The sequence below is a fragment of the Rhinoderma darwinii genome, chromosome 3 (assembly GCF_050947455.1).
Source record: "Rhinoderma darwinii isolate aRhiDar2 chromosome 3, aRhiDar2.hap1, whole genome shotgun sequence".
NCBI classification, from domain to species: domain Eukaryota; kingdom Metazoa; phylum Chordata; class Amphibia; order Anura; family Rhinodermatidae; genus Rhinoderma; species Rhinoderma darwinii.
The window spans coordinates 257,770,429-257,789,095 of NC_134689.1; the positions used below are offsets into that span (position 1 = coordinate 257,770,429).

The following is an 18,667-nucleotide window of genomic DNA, read 5'->3' on the forward strand; positions in this document are numbered from 1 at the left end:
CATATATCTGGGTCTTTCCCGACGTTCATGCCTAACGTAGGGGAAAAACACACTGTGAACCCAGCCATAGCCGTGTCACTCTGAAGTGTCAAAAGTTGTTACTCTTTCACCCAATGAAATTGTCCTATTACAATCTGCTGAAAACATTTGTTTTCATTTCAAATCGTTTTGAGAGATGCGGATTGAATCTATAGCTGGCTCTTGGATTGAGTAGCGGTACGTTGCCTGCTTTGTGTATGAACAGTGTTCGAGAAGTACAAGGCAGAAGTTTATTGATCAAATAAGGATTACAGTATTGCTCACTACACTGAAATATGAGTCTGCCCAGGGTTTGATCTATATCAAGAATGAAAATTCCCTAGAGAGATCATGAAATCATTATTGTGCTGTCAGATGCTCATTTGCCCGTATACTTAAAGCTCAATAGTTCTACATTACACACCATGAAAAGAAGTCAAATCATTTGCAATGTCACCCGAGAAGAAAACTCTAAATCTATTCCAGGGCTGGGAAAATCCTCTGGTCTAACTTTGCTACTGGAAAATACTTTTTAACTTTTTATTTTTTTTATTTCTACTGCCATAGATGGGAGTTCTTATTGTCTGGCTATTAAAAAATAAATAAAACAGTCTACTAAAGTCTACAGCAATTGATCTATCCCTGCATCAGACAACCACCTGAAAGCAATACAGCCCTTTCAGAGGTTTACCTACTGTAGCGTACTTTACAATATTCATGTATTTTGCTATTGACAAATTACCGCAACAGCCAGATGTTACACTGGAGAGCAGTGGTGCCCAACCAGTGGCTCATGACTTACCGCTGTGTGACTCCCCATAGGAGCTCTGAGTTCACTTTCTTCAATATGACATTCACGTTAATCCCTTATGGACATTTGACGTAACTGTACGCCATAGTCGGTAAGGGGGAGCATGGAGTGGGCTCATGGGTTGAGCCTGTTTCATACACCGGGTGTCAGCTGTTTATTACAGCTGACACCCATCTCGAACAGCCGAGATTGGGGATCACTAGGTAAAAAATTGTTTAACCTTTTACAAATGTACTAAATAAAACAACTCCCTTTTTTCCCCTAAAGTAATGGAAAAAATAAATGGTATGGCCGCGTCAGTTAAGAGTCTGAATTATTTTATTACACTAGAACAATTTTTTAACCTGCAGGTTGAACACAATAAAAAAAATAACTGCTAGAATTGCTGTTTTTTTTTGGTAATTTTGCCTCCCATCATTTTTTTCCCCTAGAAAGTGATTAAAATGTCGTATGTACCCCAAAATTGCACCAATGAAAACGACATTTATAGGTGAGAATTGTTGATTGTGGGAATACCCCTTTAAGAGGTTTAGTTGTGTCTGTGAGCAGATGTCTCTAACATATGGTGTCCTAGGCTGCCAAGTAAAGGCCGCTCTCAGATAGTCTTCTGGCAGAGGTTATATGTTCAAGTCTATAAAATCTGCCTCTATTATACTAGTACATTAACTTGTTCTGCCTCATGCTGCTAACAAAACTGCCCACCTTGTTGATAGAGAACTCTTAAGTGAGCGACTGTTGATTCATTGAAATGACCATTTTATTTTCTGCTTTCAATCATTTTATTAATAAATGTAGCAATCTCTTATATATGTAAATGATTCCTGCAGTGCCGCTGCTTCACTTTACTGAATGCAGCAAAATCAGTTGCGAGATGAGAAAACGTAGCGGTTAGGACGGGTTCACACGGGGTGGTTGTTGGCATAATATATAGAGCTGCAGTCAGATTTAATTTAGGAAGTTCTGACTTCCCGTTCACTTTGATTAGGAATAAAACGATTGGGGAAATATATTAATTTTATGAAATCCAAACGGCACTATTGCACCAAAAGTTGCAGGTTTTTTTCTGTAGAAAGATACAGAAGCTTGGTTTTTGTAATAAAGTTTGCAGAACTGCAACATATCAAGACTATATTAGAGCAGCAAGGTATACTCAGTGTGTAACATCTAACCTGGATCTAATTCAGATGGGTTTAGGTTTATAGTATATCAATAAATGAAAATTGTGTAAAGCCTCATTTACACCTACGCATTTAGGTCAGTACTTTGCAATTCATTTTTTAGTGTCACCTATCAGTACGCACCAACCGCTGTGAATATAAAGGATGACTCGCACCACAGAATTTGCCATAGATTTAAGATAGACGCGTCGCCCTCCAACCTGGGAATGTCTAAGTCAAAGACCCTCCTTTAACATTGCCCTTCACTGGAAATAGGGGGTCGAGCACAAAGCTGAAAACAGCCCCAGACCATTATCCCTCATCTAACAGATTTTACAGTAGGCATTATGCATTTTGGTAGGCAGCTTTCTTCTGGCATTTGCCACACCCAGATTCGTCCATCAGACTGCCATAGAGTGAAATGTGATGCATTCCTGCAGAGAACACATTTTTCACGTGGTGACGTGCTCTAGCCGACGCTTGGCATTGCACATGGTGATCTTAGGCCCGCTTCACATCTCGTTTGTGCCTTACGTTTTTCGTGTACAATGTGTAAAAAGATCCTAGTTCTTAGAATATTGCTGAAAGACATTGAGCAATGGACCAAAATGCCACAGTAAAGAACTTGTTATTCAGCAAGACAACGGGGGAGATTTATAAAAAGTAGTGCAAAAGCAGTTGTCAATAGCAACCACTCAGCTTCTAGATTTCATTTGAGGTTTTTGGAAAATTACAGCACTGACCTACAAGTCTATATGACTAAGGCCTCATGCACACGAACTTATTTTTTTCCACCCGTAAATACTGGCGTAAATACGGGTCCTTGGTCACACGTATTCGACCCGTATTGCACCAGTATTTACGGACCAGTGCCTGTAAATACGGGTCCGGTGTCACCAGTATTCCACTCGTATTTACGGGCACGTTTTCGCTGCAAAATTGCACTGCACTAATCGGCAGCCCTTCTCTCTATCAGTGCAGGATAGAGAGAAGGGGCAGCCCTTTCCGTAGGAAAAGTAAAAGAAATTCATACTTACCCTGCCGTTGTCTTGGTGACGCGTCCTTCTTTCGACATCCAGCCCGACCTCCCTGGATGACGCGGCAGTCCATGTGACGGCTGCAGCCTGTGATTGGCTGCAGCGGTCACATGGGCTGAAACGTCATCCCGGACTGGAGGAAGAAGCAGGGAGTTCTGGGTAAGTTTGAACTTCTATTTTTTTTTTACACCTTCATCTATATTGTGATCGGAAGTCACTGTCCAGGGTGCTGAAAGAGATACTGCCGATCGTTTAACTCTTTCAGCACCCTGGACAGTGACTATCCACTGACGTCGCCTAGCAATGCTCCCGTAATTACGGGTGCACACACACGTAGTCACCCGCAATTACGGGAGCCCCATAGACTTCTATGGGACTGCCCGTGCGTAATTACGGCCTGAAATAGGACATGTTCTATACTTTTCAACGGCACGGGCACCTTCCCGTAAGCATACGGGGAAGTACCCGTGGCCAATAGAAGTCTACGGGCCCGTAATTACAGCCAGTGATTACGGGTGTTTTTACGTTTGTGTGCATGGGGCCTAAGTAACTGCCCCACTTTTGCCTTGCACTAGGTTTCATAAATTTCATATTGGGTGCGAAAGCTTTTTTTTAAATTTTATATATAAATTATTGTGATGGAAAACCGGCAATCCCAAGATTCCTATACCGGCTTCTTTAGACAAAACTATAAAATGTATTACAACTATGAAAAAAAAACCTATAAATAAAAATTTAGTCGTGTCTTTAGTCGACATTTTGGTCTTTTTTTGTGTCTTTGTGCTGGATCATTTGAGTGTAAAATCTGACCTTATGTGGTTTTTATATTCCGCTTGCCACAGTCCTGTGGAGGTCAGCAATATTAATGCTGTATCGCGATCATTTTAAGTGAAAATTAAGCAGATCTGTAGAGTTTTTTTGTAATATTATTACGTGTTGCAATATTTGTCTATGGTCTTGGCTTAAGATAATAGAAAACCCTGCTTGGGAACACTAATAATTAAACTTTCCCTCATAGGTCATATGGATTGTCTGAAATATGTAACCCCTTCACGTCTGAAGAAAAAAATGTTAAAACACAGAAAATTCCAAAAATAGCACATTGTAGGGCAAGAGATCCTGTCTGTAACGCACCAGACTGTATGGATGTCTTGATCCAGTTTAACAAGTGTACAAACTAAAATAAATAGCTCTTTATTATTATATTTTTGAAATGTGTTCACAAATCCAAAATCAAAGTTTAGAGCAAACAATATTCAGAAATTACATTCTGGAAAGACATTATGGTAAAGCCTTCATCTGCAGAATCCTGTGCCACTTTCCACAGCTTGTCCTGTTCTCTCTTTCATGAACATTAATCCTTTCTTGGCACCTTGGTGAATTTTAGAATCCAGCTTCCCTAGGAATAAAAATAAAAATTATTATAATGTGGTATGGATACAAAAAAGGTGCAAACAAAACATTTGTGAGAATGCAAATGTACGACATGCAAGAGGTTCTAAATTTCTCTTTTAGAACAATAAGATTGACCCCTTTACGACAGTCATACGGCTATATACATTCCAACTGCCGAGGCCCCGTGCAGTTGTCACATACAATGCATTCGGAAAGTCTTCAGACCCTTTAAATTTTTTAACATTTTGTTATGTTGAGGACTTGTGCTAAAATAAAAGATTCACGTTTTTCCCCATCATTCTGCTCTCAATACCCCATAATGACAAAGGAAAAACAGAATGTTAGTAATGTTTGCTAGTTTATTCAACAGGAAAAACTAAAATATTGCATTGACATAAGTATTCAGACCCTTTAAGCAGAACTTAGTGGCAGCCCCTTTGGCAGCAATAACAGCCTCCAGTCTTCCTGGGTATGATGCCACAGTGTTTGGGGATTTCCTGCCATTCTTCTCTGCAGATCCTCTCAAGCGCTGTCAGGTTGGGTGGACAGACATTTTCAGGTCTCTCCAGAGATGTTCGATTGGGTTAAAGTCAGGGCTTTGGCTGGGCCACTCAAGGACATTCACAGAGTTGTCCCTAAGCCACTCCTATGTCGTCTTGGCTGTGTGCTTAGGGTTATTGTCTTGTTGGAAGGTGAATCTCTCTGTACATTGCTCCATTCACCCTGACCAGTCTCCCTGTCCCAGCCACTGAAAAACACCCTCCACGGCATGATGCTGCCACCCCCATACTTCACTGTAGGGATTGGGCAGGTGATGAGCAGTGTCTGGTTTCCTCCAGACATGACACTTAGAATGGAGACCAAAAAGTTTAATCTTGGTTTCATCGGACCACAGAATCTTGTTTCTTACAGTTCAAGAGTCCTTTAGGTGCTTTTTTTTTTGGCAAACTCCAGGCAGTCTTTTATGCATCTTTTACTGAGGAGAGGCTTCTTTCATGCCCCTCTGCTATAAAGCCCAGATTGGTGGAGTGCTGCAGTGATGGTTGACCTTCTGGAAGTTTCTCCCATCTGCACACAGGATCTTTGGAAATCAGCCAGAGTGACCATTGGGTTCTTGGTCACCTCTTGCCAAGGCCCATCTCTACCGATTACCTAGTTTGATGGGATGGCCAGCTCTAAGAAGAGTCCTGGTTGTTCCAAACTTCTTCCATTTAAGAATTATGGAGGCCACTGTACTCTTGGGAACTTTTAATGCAGAAGATATTTTTGGTACTCTTCTCCAGATCTGTGCCTCCACACAATCCGGTCCCTGAGCTCTACATGCAGTTCTTTCCTCTTCATGGCTTAGTTTTGGCTCTATGAATTGTCAACCGTAAGACCTTATATAGACAGGGGTGTGTCTTTCCACATCATGTCCAATCAAATTAATTTACCACAGGTGGACTCCAATCAAGGTGTAGAAACATTTCAAATAGAAGGGAGAGGCCTCCTGAGCTAAATTTCAAGTGTCATAGCAAAGTGTCTGAATAATTATTATGTCCATGAGAAATGAGTTTTTCATTTTTAATAAATTTGGAAAGATTAATAAAATTCTATTTTTACTTTGTCATTATGGGATATTGAGTGCAAAATGATGGGGAAATGTTTATTTTATCACAAGGCCTCAAAATGTGAAAGTAGTGAAGGGTTCTGAGGACTTTCCGAATGCACTGTCCTTACCAGTCCTTCTCAATGAATGAGGGTATGTTCACACGGCTTATTTTCGGGCCGTAAAATTGGAAGCAGAACGCCTCCAAACATCTGCCCAATGATTTCAAATGGGAAAAACAGCGCTGTTCCGACGGGGCGTTTTTTACGCGGCTGTTTTGAAAAAACAGCACGTAAATAGTGCATGTCTCTTCGAGACGTTTATTGCAGTTTTTCATTGACGTTATAGAACAACCCCTCCAAAAACAGCCGTAAAAAACACTGTTTGCTTAAAAAAAAAAAAAAAACGTGACTTCCGGTTCCGGCGCTGGGGATGCAGGACGCGAGTGACTGAGCTCCTGCTCCCGTCCAGCCTGTTAGCTCGCAATAGTCGCTAAGGCGACGATAATCAGCGGTGAAGTCACCAGCCCTGCACACGGAAACATCACCGGTGGTGCCTGTATGGACAGGTACCTCCTCACAAGCCAGCCGTGGAGGAATCAGCCGCGGCAGTGGTAAAGGGAGGTAAGATGGCGGCGCTTCCCGCCACTGCGACCCTGTTATACACACAGGAAGATGCGCTGCAGCACCATCAGTCCCAGCTTTCAAGCCCGACAGAGCACGTAATGTCCGCTCTTCCTGCAGCCATGGATTATGTAGCCCTGGCCCGTGAAGTAGCCAAGCAGATAGCGCCAGAACTGCAAAAGGCGCTGGAAAAAACGGTGCAAGATTCCCTAAACCGCGTGCATGCGGAGCTGGCTCAAGTCACTATCAGAGCTGATGAGTTAGAACAGCGTATGACGCTGCTGGAGGAAGAAAATGAGCGGCTGCAATCCAAACTTAGAGGGGTGCTGTCTGTTACTACGCAGTTGGGGGACAAGGTGGAGGATCTGGAGAACCGCTCCAGGAGGAGCAACCTGCGACTGGTGGGGTTGAAAGAAGCGGTGAGGTCTGCTGATTTGCAACGAGTGTGTGAGAGGACATTGCCGGAAGCTTTAGGTCTTCCCCGTCCATGTCGGGTGGAGAGGGCGCACAGAGTGGGGGCGGACCCCAGAAACCTCCCAGCAACAGACGACCACAGTTCGCTTCGTCCCAGATAAGTAATCTTTAAGCTGCTGGATTACAATGACAAGGTGGCACTCATGAAAGCATTCCGCAGCAGATCGCGTCCCTTGGAAATAATGGGCATGAAAGTGCTTCTTTTTGAGGATTTCTCGGCGGAGGTTGCAAAACGAAGACAGGCTTTCAGCAAGATCTGCACCACGCTGTTCCAAGCGAGAATACGTTTTAACCTGCAGTACCCAGCCATCTTGCGGGTGTTTCAAGAGAACGGGCGGAACAAGGTTTTCACCACCCCACAGGAAGCGGAGGAAGCAATTGAGGAGCTTTGTAGGCGCAGACCGCACCAGGAGGAGCGTCACAGTCCAGTACATAATCCAAGTCGCAAGTCGAGAGAGGCCAAAAGGAACCGACTAGATATGGAGCGAACCTGGGCAGAGGCTTTGATGCCCACACCTGGAAGTTCCCGGGGGGGGGTCGAGCCGGAAATGGAGGGGACTCTCCGAAGCCGCAGAGGCGAACGCGGGACCGCACCCGATCCACGTCTACTGATTGACGGACGAAGTCCTTTTTGGAGCAGTTTATTTAAGCTGATGTGATGATGATTTTGTGGACGCTGTAGACCAATTGCAGATTCCGACCAGCTACAGATAAGTTTACAGATAATTTGAAAGTTATTGAGGGAGATATTCAGTGGTCTTATACGGCACTCTGTACCGGTCAACAATTGACCTATTGTTATAATGTTACAATGTTATCAAGGTTGAAATGTCTGCATTCTGATATTTCCTTGCATTTTCAATACAGGAGATTAGTGAGGGAGCTAGATTAGGATCTGAGATTTTTCCTTGTGGGAGGGACCGACCGGGAATGATACAATGCCTCCCCCACGCAAGGGATTAGTGTTATCGGTCACAATGGCAGATTGGGGGACATTGTGGTAGGAGATATGGGAAAAGGAGGTAGGGAAACATTGAGGCGAAGCAAGGTGCATGGGGATATGGGAGGATGCAATCCTAAAGGAATCTAGGCTGTCAAAGGGATGATAAGGGCATGTATAAAAGTGTGCACAGGCGACAAAGAGGTACTGAGGGGGCAAGGGCAGGTGTTACTTCTTCATGGAAGGAGTCATATAGGCAGGCTGGGGGGGAGGGGCGCGTTCTGGCATAACAGAAAAAAGTGAAGTCACATACACCAGTGGGTATTAAGGGACTGCTAACCCTTGCCGCAGGTGATTTTATGGTTTTGTTAGATAAGGGCCAGTCGGCCTTGTTGGTTCTGGCTTACAAGCCAGGTTTTGGTTACGATGTTAATGTTTGTACATGGCTATTGGAAAAAGACGGATCTGGCTCCCCGAACTCCGCACGACTTTTAGGCACTTTAGCTCATCTTAAGCACGGCCCAATAACATGAAAATAGTTTCTTGGAACGTTAAAGGGCTGAGATCCCCACAGAAACGGACCAAACTTTTAAGACACATGAAACGATTGCATCCTGATGTGGCCCTATTACAGGAAACTCACCTTACCGAGCCGGAGTTTAAGTATTTGCAAAAGTTCTGGGTGGGTCAGGTTTTTGGCTCGTCGGCAAGGGAGGGAAAGGCGGGAGTTATAATTCTGGTACATAAAAACTTTGCGTTTACACTGGTGTCCCAAGAGCGGGATGACGAGTGCCGTTGGATCCATCTAGTGATGGAGCATGCAGGGGAAACCATCAGTATTCATAATGTGTATGGCCAAAATACGGTTAATACTGGTTTTTTTGGTCATTTGGAAACCCAACTCCAGCAGGATCGCACTAGGTTTTTGATTCTAGGGGGAGACCTTAACACCGTAAGGTCTTCAAAGGAGGATAGGAGCGCAGGGACCAGTTCGCAGAGAAGCAGAGATAGGATCTTGCCCGACTTTTTAAGACACACGGCCCTAATAGATGCGTGGAGGAGTTTACATCCAGATGCGCGGGAATATACAGATTTCTCCCATGTTCATCAGTCATGGTCGCGTATTGATTACTTGTTAGTTAGTGACGCACTGTCGCGGCGTTTACGTGAAGCGGCAATTGAAGATCTAGTTATTTCGGACCATGCTCCGGTTACCATTACCTTGGCCGACACAGTAGCTAGAGGAACGGATTTTATCTGGAGGTTTCCCGCCTTTCTGGCAAAGGATGAGGGTTTTACACAAAAGCTTAAGGGGTGGTGGATGGAATTTGATGGGGATAATGTAGCGCATCGCTCGGAACCGTCATTGTACTGGCGTACAGCCAAAGCGGTAATAAGAGGGAAAATCATGCAGTATATGCCTAACCTTAAGCGTAAGACGACCGAAGTTTACAAGGCAGCGAGCGACAGATTACGGTGTGCGTACACAGCATTCCTACACTCTCCATCACTGTCATTGGGGGAGGAATGGAAGGAAGCCAAGCGACAGTTTGATCAATGGTTAGACAAAAGAGAGTATTTACCGGTCCCAATTTGATGCCGATTTAATGCGTTTCGGCAATAAAGCGGGCAAACTGTTAGCGCGATTAGCAAAGGGGAGGTATGCACCGGCGCATATTTCAACACTTAAAGAATCAAACGGAACTCCTACCTCAGACCCAAATAAAATCAACACCATATTAAGTAAATACTACCAAGCCTTTTACTCAGAAACACCCATAGATCTCCAAAAAGGGAGGGAATTTTTGGAGTAGGTGAAGCTGCCAGGGCTCACACAGGAGCAGAATGGTCACTTGAGCGCAGAGATTACAGTAGAGGAAGTTTGGAGCGCCATTAAGACCTTATCTAACGGAAAGGCTCCGGGTCCGGATGGATTCACAGGGGAGTTTTTCAAATCCCTGAGAGAAGAAATCAGCCCTACCTTGGTGGCATACTATAATATTTTACTAGGAACGGGGGCTTTACCAGCAGAGGCCAAGGTGGTGCATATAAAAGGTGTTACCCAAGAAGGGGAAGAATCCTCTTGACCCGGGGTCGTACCGTCCCATTTCGCTGATAGACCAAGATCAGAAATTGCTCACAAAAATTTTAGCCAATCGACTGGCTATGTATCTACCCATACTGGTGGGAAAATCCCAGGTAGGATTTGTAAAGGGCAGGGCAGCAGTGACAAATATACGCAAGGTATTGACGGTGCTAGAAACAGTCAGGCACGATCCCCAGCCAGGTACCAGGCCGGCACTTTTAGCGCTAGACGCAGAGAAAGCCTTTGATAACATACAATGGGAATGGCTGGGGATGGTGCTAGACAAAATGAACATTCAGGGAGACTTCCGGGTCTTCCTGAAGGGAGTCTACAATAGCCCGCAAGCACGTGTTCACTCCTCAGGGTTCCTATCAGATCCCTTCCAATTACATAAAGGAACACGACAGGGTTGTCCCCTGTCGCCCCTGTTATTCAATCTAGCATTGGAACCTATGGCTAGATTCCTGGAGGAATCGGATATGTTCAGAGGCATTCAAGTGGGGTCTGGTGAAGTGAAATTAGCCCTGTTCGCTGATGATGTCATACTTTTCATGTCAAATCCTCAGGAGCATTTAGGGAAGGTTTTTCAATTTTTGCAGGAATTTGGGCAATGCTCGGGATATAAAGTCAACATAGCTAAGAGCGAACTGCTGGAGTTGGGCAAGCCATTGCCTAAGACCTTTTGGCAATCTTTGGGTTGCGGGATATCACCGGTTGAGCATTGCATTACTTATCTGGGTATCAAAATAGGGAGGGTACCAGACACTCTGTATGGCTTAAATTATACCCCGTTAATTAAAAAAATACAAGCGGAACTCACTAGGTGGGGCCAATTGCCGTTGTCCCTCCTGGGAAGATGCCATCTGATCAAGATGGTTAGTTTCCCTAGATTGCTATACCCCTTTCAAACACTACCTCTCTTACTGAAGCATGTGGATGTCTCGAAACGGATGGCTTCATTCACTAAATTTATATGGGCAGGAAAAAGATCGCGCATTGCGCTCACCAAGTTCATGATGGGTAAAGAAGGGGGTGTGAACTTTCCGAATGTCAGGGGTTATAACGTGGTCTGTCTTCTGCGCCATGTAGTAGATTGGCTTCATGAAACGAGCAATTATTCCAACTTGGATTTGGAAAGGGATTATGCCTCACCCTGGAACCTGAAAGCTTTGTTACATTGTAGAATTGCTTCTCTTCCGTGCCGTCTCAAAACCTCCATTGTATTGAGAGATACAGTTCTAGCTTGGAAAGTGGTACGTAAGCAATTTGGGTTACCTCACCTAGTATCGAAATATATGCCGTTGAGCGGCCATCCGGAGTTTTTACCGGGAATGGACAAGGGGGACGGAATTGCCTCATGGGGGAGGGCAGGCATTGGTAACGCAGGGGATCTTATGCACACAGAGGAAAAGAGGTGGTTAACTGGGGAGGAAATCAACACTAAACTTAGACCCATAGCAGGTAGGGTCAATTTTTTGCAAGTACTTCAGGTACGAGCATTTTGTACCTCCAGGCTCAGGGATTTGAGTAAGGAAGCTACTTCGCACACTCTGGATGAGGTCATAGGTCCAACAACTGGGCGGGCGACCATTTCAGGAATGTATAGAGCATTGAGAGATGGCTTTGTTCGTCCGCAATTAAGGACTAGTTTTAAAAGCTGGGAACGATGGACTCAGGATCCAGGTATAGGAGAGATCATACTGGGGGGTTGGGAGACGGTACGGAAGAGTGTGATAAATGAGAGCTGGAGGGAAACCTATTTTAAGTTGATGCATGCGGCTATATATGGCTTTAATATCTTGCCCTCACAATCTTTCCCTGACCGCATTACAAGTTGTCCTAAGTGCAAAACACCACTGACGAGCTTGTGGCATGGAGTATGGGGGTGTGTACATACGAAACGATTTTGGGGAATGGTACAGAAATATATTAAGGATCATTGGAAAACGAATCTCCCAATGACGCCTCAAGCGCTACTTTTCCATCAGGCGCGGCCGCCGGAGGAAGAGGGTGCTCGAGGAGTGAGATCACCTCCCGTGCTGGTGCACACGATTTTACTGGTAGCCTTGAGATGCCTCCTGAGTAAATGGTTGGAAGCAGACACGCCGGGGTTAGAGTTGATTGTGTCACGGCTGAAACAGTTATTGGTTCTTGAGAGGGTGGAGGTGGAAAGGCGGAAGGAAACGGGAACCAAGAAGCTATTTGATAAGTGGCAAACATTCATAGAATTGCAATGTACAGCAGCCGAAATAGCGGAAATTGTTAGGCCCTTCCAGTACACAAAGTGGTACTGCACACAGCTCTTGGCAGGCACTTTAGGGGGGTTGCAACTTTGAACCGGCTGGGGGAGAAAGGATAAGTAGAAACTCATTGATAATCTAGGTCGTGCCGGGGTTGGGGGAGTCATGTTCTCGGTCCATCTGAAGATCGACAATTATGCCATGTTTTTATTTTTATGTTTATGTGTTTATATGTTATGTTGAATTTAATTCAAAGTGAATTCCATGACAGTTGAGTGCTGCGCACTCATGATGTAACCCTTACGTGAAATGTATGTAAGAAAATGTGAAAACTGACAATAAAAAGGATATTTAAAAAAAAAAAAAAAAAAAAAAAAAAAAACGTCAAAATCAGGAGCCGTTTTCCCTTGAAAACAGCTCAGTATTTTCAGACGTTTTTTAGTAAGTGTGTGCACATACCCATAGAAGATCTTCAAAAAGTTAATTTATTTCAGTAATTCAATTCAAAAAGTGAAACTCATAATATATAGATTCATTACACACAGTGATCTATTTCCAGCATTTTTTTTTTCTTTTAAGGTTTATTATTATGGCGAACATATATTGAAAACACAAAATTTAGTGTCCCAGAAAATTAGATTATATAAGCCCAATTTCAAAAATGATTTTTAATACCGAAATGTTGGCCTACTGAAATGTATGTACGGTATATGCACTCTGTATGTATGTACTTGGTCGGGCTCCTTTTGCATGAATTACTGCATCAATGCGGCGTGGCATGGGGGCGATCAGCCTGTGGCACTGCTGAGGTGTTATCAATGCGGCGTGGCATGGAGGCGATCAGCCTGTGGCACTGCTGAGGTGTTATGGAAGCCCAGGTTGCTTTGATCGCGGCCTTCAGCTCGACAGAGAATCTATGGGGTATTGTCAAGCGAAAGATGAGACATCAGACCCAACAATACAGACGCGCTGAAGGCCGCTCTCAAAGATTTTATCCACTGGAAGTAAACAACGAATGTTCCTATTGAACAACAAGTAGAGATCTTGAAAACCGTGAGGAATGAATACAGAAAGTATATTGGAAAACTATAACTTTTAATTATACAAAACAAATAACATTAATTTGGTAAAACCAGACAACCCCTTTAAGGGAGAATCACCACTAAACTGGTGCAAAAGAGGCAAATACGCTTAGCAAGACTTATGACATGTCTTTCCTTATCTCTTACTGCAACATTCAAGATGAAATATGGGCACACTGAATATAGCAGTCTAAGTCCCTCAACATTCTTCGGTCTAAATGGCTGCATACATTTACGTTCAGCATTTTCCTGAGGCCTTTACATACTGAGAGCTGCAGCTGCTTTTCTCAGCACGTTTGGGGGGGGGGGGGGGGTAATCGGCTTACTTGTCTGTATCGAACACTAGCATGTGATTTATTATCTCTTCAATTAGTAAACTAAGCTTTATGCGGAGGAGTACAGCAAATGCAGATCTTTTAACCCTTTCAGGACACCGCCTGTTTTGGACTTCAAGACGAATTCTTCAAACCTGACATGTCACTGTGGTAATAACCTTGGAATACTTTTACCTATCCAAACGATTGAGATTATTTTCTCGTGACATATTGTACTTTATGTTAGTGAAAAAAATTTACCGACAAATGTAATATTTAGGAAAACAACATAGTTTAGAGAAAGTTTGCAAAAATTAGAGCTTTTCTAAATTTAAATGTATCTGCTTGTAAAACAGATAGTAACTATTTTGTGTGGTATTACTATTTCACATATCCCATACGTCTACTTTGTTTGCATTGTTTTTTTGAACGTTCTTTTCTTTTTCTAGGATGTTACAAGGCTTAGACCTCATGCACACGTACGGGCTTTTGCGGCCGCAATTCCCCCGAAAATCCACGGGAGCATTGCGGCCCAATTAATTCCTATGGGGCATGTCTTATTACGGCCGTATTCTACGGTCCGGGCTCATTGAAAATAATGGCCGTGGCCATGTGCACGGCCTGCGATTTGCGGGCGGCTCGCGGCTGTCACTCCGTGACCGGCCGACCCGAAAATCACGGCCGTGCACATGACTACGGTCCTGTGCATGAAGCCTTAGAACTTTATCAGCAATTTCTCACAAATTCAAGAAAATTTCAAAAGGCTATTTTTTCACGGACTAGTTCAGTTGTGAAGTGGCTTTGAGGGGCCTATACTTTACAAACCCCCATAAATCACCCCATTTTAAAAACCGCACCCTCAAAGTATTCAAGACAGCAATAAAGAAAGTTTCTTAACCCTTTAGGAGTTTCACAAGAATTAAAGAAAAGTAGGGGTGAAATTGTCACTTTTTTTTTTTGCAGAAATTGATATTTAATCCTTTTTTTTTTTTCTCTAACACAGAAGGTTTTACCAGAGAAACGCAACTCAATATTTATTGCTCAGATTCTGTAGTTTTTAGAAATATCCCACGTGTCCCTAGTGTGGTAATGGACTGAAACACAGGCCTCAGAAGAAAAGGAGCACCTAGTGGATTTTAGTGCCTTCTATTTATTAGACTATATCTTAGGCACCATGTCATGTCAGGTCTCGTGGGGCCTAAACCAGTAGAAACACTCCCAAAAAGACACCATTTGGCAAACTACACCCCTCAAGGAATTTACCAAAAAAAACACACCAACATTTGGAAAGCAATTTCTCCTGATTACATCAATACCCACTATGTGGTAATAAACGGTTGCTTGGATACACGGCAGAGCCCAGAAGGTAAGGAGCACATTTGGATTTGGAGTGCCATGGCGCGTTTGCAAATCCCCTGTGGGAACAAAACTGGAAAACCCCCAAAAGTGACCCCATTTGGGAAACTGCTCACTATACCACTAGATAGATTCCTTAAGGTGTGTATTTAGACCCCACAGGTCTTTTGCAGAATTTATTGTAATTAGGCCATAAAAACTAATATCACATTTTTTTCCACTAAAAAGTAGAACTTTTTCATTTTCAAAAAAGGAGAAAAAGCCGCCAAATATTTGTAAAGCAATTTCTCCAGAGTTTGGCAATATCCCACATGTGGTCATAACCTGCTATTTGGACACACAGCAAGGCTCTAAAGGGAAAGCGCGCAATTTGGTTTTTGGAGTGGAGATTTTACAAGATTCGTTTTCTGACACCATGTTGTCTTGAGCTACGGTACTAGTACAGTGGAAACCCACAAAAAATTACCCCATTTTGGAAACTACATCCCTGAAGAAATTAGTCTAGAGGTATTGTGAGCATTTTGACCCCGCAAGTGTTTTGCAGAAATTAGTGCAGAGGATGTTGCAGATTGGAAAAATGGAAATTTTCACTGATATACTATTTCAGTGACCAATACTGTGCCACTGGAGACAAATACCCCATATGTGGTCATAAACTGCTGTTTGGGCAAACTGTCAGGCTCAGAAGGACCGCCATTTGGAGCGTAGATTTTGCTTGTTAGTAGTTTCGTTTAGAGTTTTACTGTTATTTCAGCTTATAATGTGGGGGATGTGTAAGCTGGGCAGAGTGCATCGAGGGTATGTGTAAACTGGGTGGAGTGCATCGAGGGTATGTGTAAGCTGGGCGGAGTACATCAGGGCATATGTAAGCTGGGCGGAGTGCATAAGGATATAATAGGATGATGTAATAATGGGCTGAATGAATAATAAAAGTAATAATCCACGGATTGGTGTGGTACACTTTGAACCAATCTTATGTACAGGCCGGGTTTTTTGGGTATTGTAAAAAATATTTGCCCTCCCATATTGCCTAACCTTTGACTTCTTCACTAGCCCCATAAGCAGCACAAAGTCCTAAAATGTTTCCTCATCTCCGCTGCATCTATGGTGTCCACCTGTGGGGTCTAGAAAATTTGGGGTTTTTAGTGAAAAACGACTGGACCTAAAAAATTAGTCTGGGCCGTCATTTAAAGATCATTTCATTTTGGGAGTCATAAAGTGTTATTTTTCCGTTGACTGAGCTGTGTGAGGGCTTGTTTTTTTGTGAAACGAGCTGTCATTTTTATTGGTTCCATTTTTCGGTCCATGCAATTGTTTTTTATCACTATTCAATTTTTTTGGGAGACCTGGAAACCAAAAAAACTGCAATTCTAGCACGGTTTTGTTTCTTTTTTAGTGTTCACTGTGCAGTATAAACAACATGTTAACTTTATTCTGTGGGTTGATATGGGGTTTTGAAAGGTGAGAAAAATGAAAAGCCGAAAAATAGGTTAAAGGCTATGTACACCTTTGAAATGGACACTTATTAAAAAATAAAAAAAAATAGTTTGGTGCAACTTTCTAAATACTTATTACTAATTTTTTAGATACAACCACTTAGTGCTAGATACAGCTGCTCTGTATACAGGATACAAAAACCTGTATCCGTCAGGTCAACGGCACTGACTGGGTCAGTGTCAGTGGGTCTGACATGCAGGATTCAGCTATTATCCACCACATCAAAGTTCACGTAAACGATGTGTGGTGTGGAGTCAGGCTCATAAAAGGCCATCACAAAACGAGTTACGAGCTTCATGGTTCTCTAAACAAGTAGATAAAAGATCTCCATTGAAGTTGAAAAATTCCCTTTACTGGTGGTTAAAGATCCCAAACCTATCTTGGAGAGTAGAATGGATCCAAGAACCACTGCTTACCATCACAACAGGTGTGAGTGGAACAGGTTGGGGTGCCCACCCTTCAGACTCTGCCCAGGGTCTTTGAAACCAAGAAGTAAGTTCCAGGTCGTCAAACTTCAAGAAATTAAAGGCTGTGTTCCAAGCCCTAAAGGTTCTATCAGACAACATCGCGGTCTCGTTCCTACAGCATGAGGGATGCACAACATACAGTCACCTCCATAAAGTAGCCTTAGTAAATTTTTTATGGGGCCTAGATGTCAGTTTGTTTAATTTTTAGCGGTCCATCTAAAAAGAAAGGAAAACTGTGGCAGATTCGCAGCAGTCTAAGTATCGAACCAGGAGAACGGGTCATAGAAGGAGAGATTTTGCACCGTCTAGCAGTTAAATGAGGATCTACCCAAGTGGACTTGTTCGCTTCAAGAGGAAATGAAAATACAAAAACGTATTTTCCCTGGTCCGAGGGGATTAGGCAGTAGGAGTGGACGCCATGTCGCAGAACTGGTAAGTAAACCTGGCTAATGCCTTTCCTCAGTTTCCATTAAACCCTTAGGAAATTGCTCATAAAAAAGGTACATTGGGAACAGACCACAGTACTCCATTCTGGCCGAAACATAGTAGGTTCCCCCTAGTAAAGAAAATGGCTCCACTCATTCTCCCAACAAGTAAAGACCTTTTACCTTCAACACGGAGTGAATCCTGAGAGAAATATCCAAAAGTAAAAAAGCCTTTTAAATAGCCATCTTTACCCTACAGCAGAGTAGGAAGAAGGTCACTCCTTCAATATATGGAAAATATTGGAAGAAATTCTGATACTGGCATTGTTGCGACGACCCTAATCTAGGTGATCCTGGTATCCCATCTAGCCTAGACTTTCTTCAGGAAGGATTACACAAAGGCTTATCTTGCAGTACTTTGAAAGTTGAAGTGCCAGATCTATCATGTTTCATTGATGTCTCACTAATCGTACAGAAAACGTATCAAGATTTATCAAAGCGGCTTCAAGAATTAAACCTTCTTACAGACCAATGGTCCCTCATTGGGACTTAAATTTGGTACTATCCGTACTTATGACCTCTCCATTTGAGCCACTCATTGTCGTAGTAAATATTCTTTTTTGCAAGGCTGTCTTTCTTGTTGCCGTAACTAAATCACGTAGAGTTGGAGAGATCCAAGCCCTATCTGTCAAAGAACCCTTCATGAAGATTCTTGATGATAAGATTATCCTTAAATTGAATGCAACATTCTTGTCTAAGGTTGTTTCGGATTTCCAGAGAGACCAGGAAATTATATTACCATCCTTCTGCAAAAATCCCTTAAGTGGAAAAGAAAAAAATGCCCGTCTGGATGTAAGACGTGTTATTCTTTACCATTTATCAGCTACTAAGTCAGGGAGACTGCTTCCCTTAAAATTAGGCCAAAAATTAATTTTCCATAGAGGAAGAAAAGCCTCAAAAAACATGTTAGCCCGCTGAATAAAAATCGGCTAGTGGAAAATCATACAAATCCCAAGGAGAATCTCTTTCAATAGGATTAAGAGCTCATCCCACCAAAAACGGTGGAATGAGCGCTTATTCCCAGAGTCCTTCAAGTGGCACCCTATGAGCCATTCAACTAATACACTTCCATTGGTTCTGTCAATGTAAAGTTTTTG

At 43.0% G+C, this 18,667-nt stretch overlaps 1 protein-coding gene across 1 annotated transcript in view; it reads right to left on the bottom strand.

Moving 5' to 3' along the window:
• Positions 1–4,201: 4,201 nt before the first annotated feature.
• The window catches only part of TRIP4 (thyroid hormone receptor interactor 4), a 47,231-nt gene continuing 32,765 nt past the window's right edge, over positions 4,202–18,667 (bottom strand). The window contains exon 13 of the mRNA XM_075857831.1: positions 4,202–4,422. Coding sequence (XP_075713946.1) covers positions 4,319–4,422 — 104 coding nt within the window. The 3' untranslated portion in view covers positions 4,202–4,318. The remainder of the gene's footprint in view (positions 4,423–18,667) is intronic.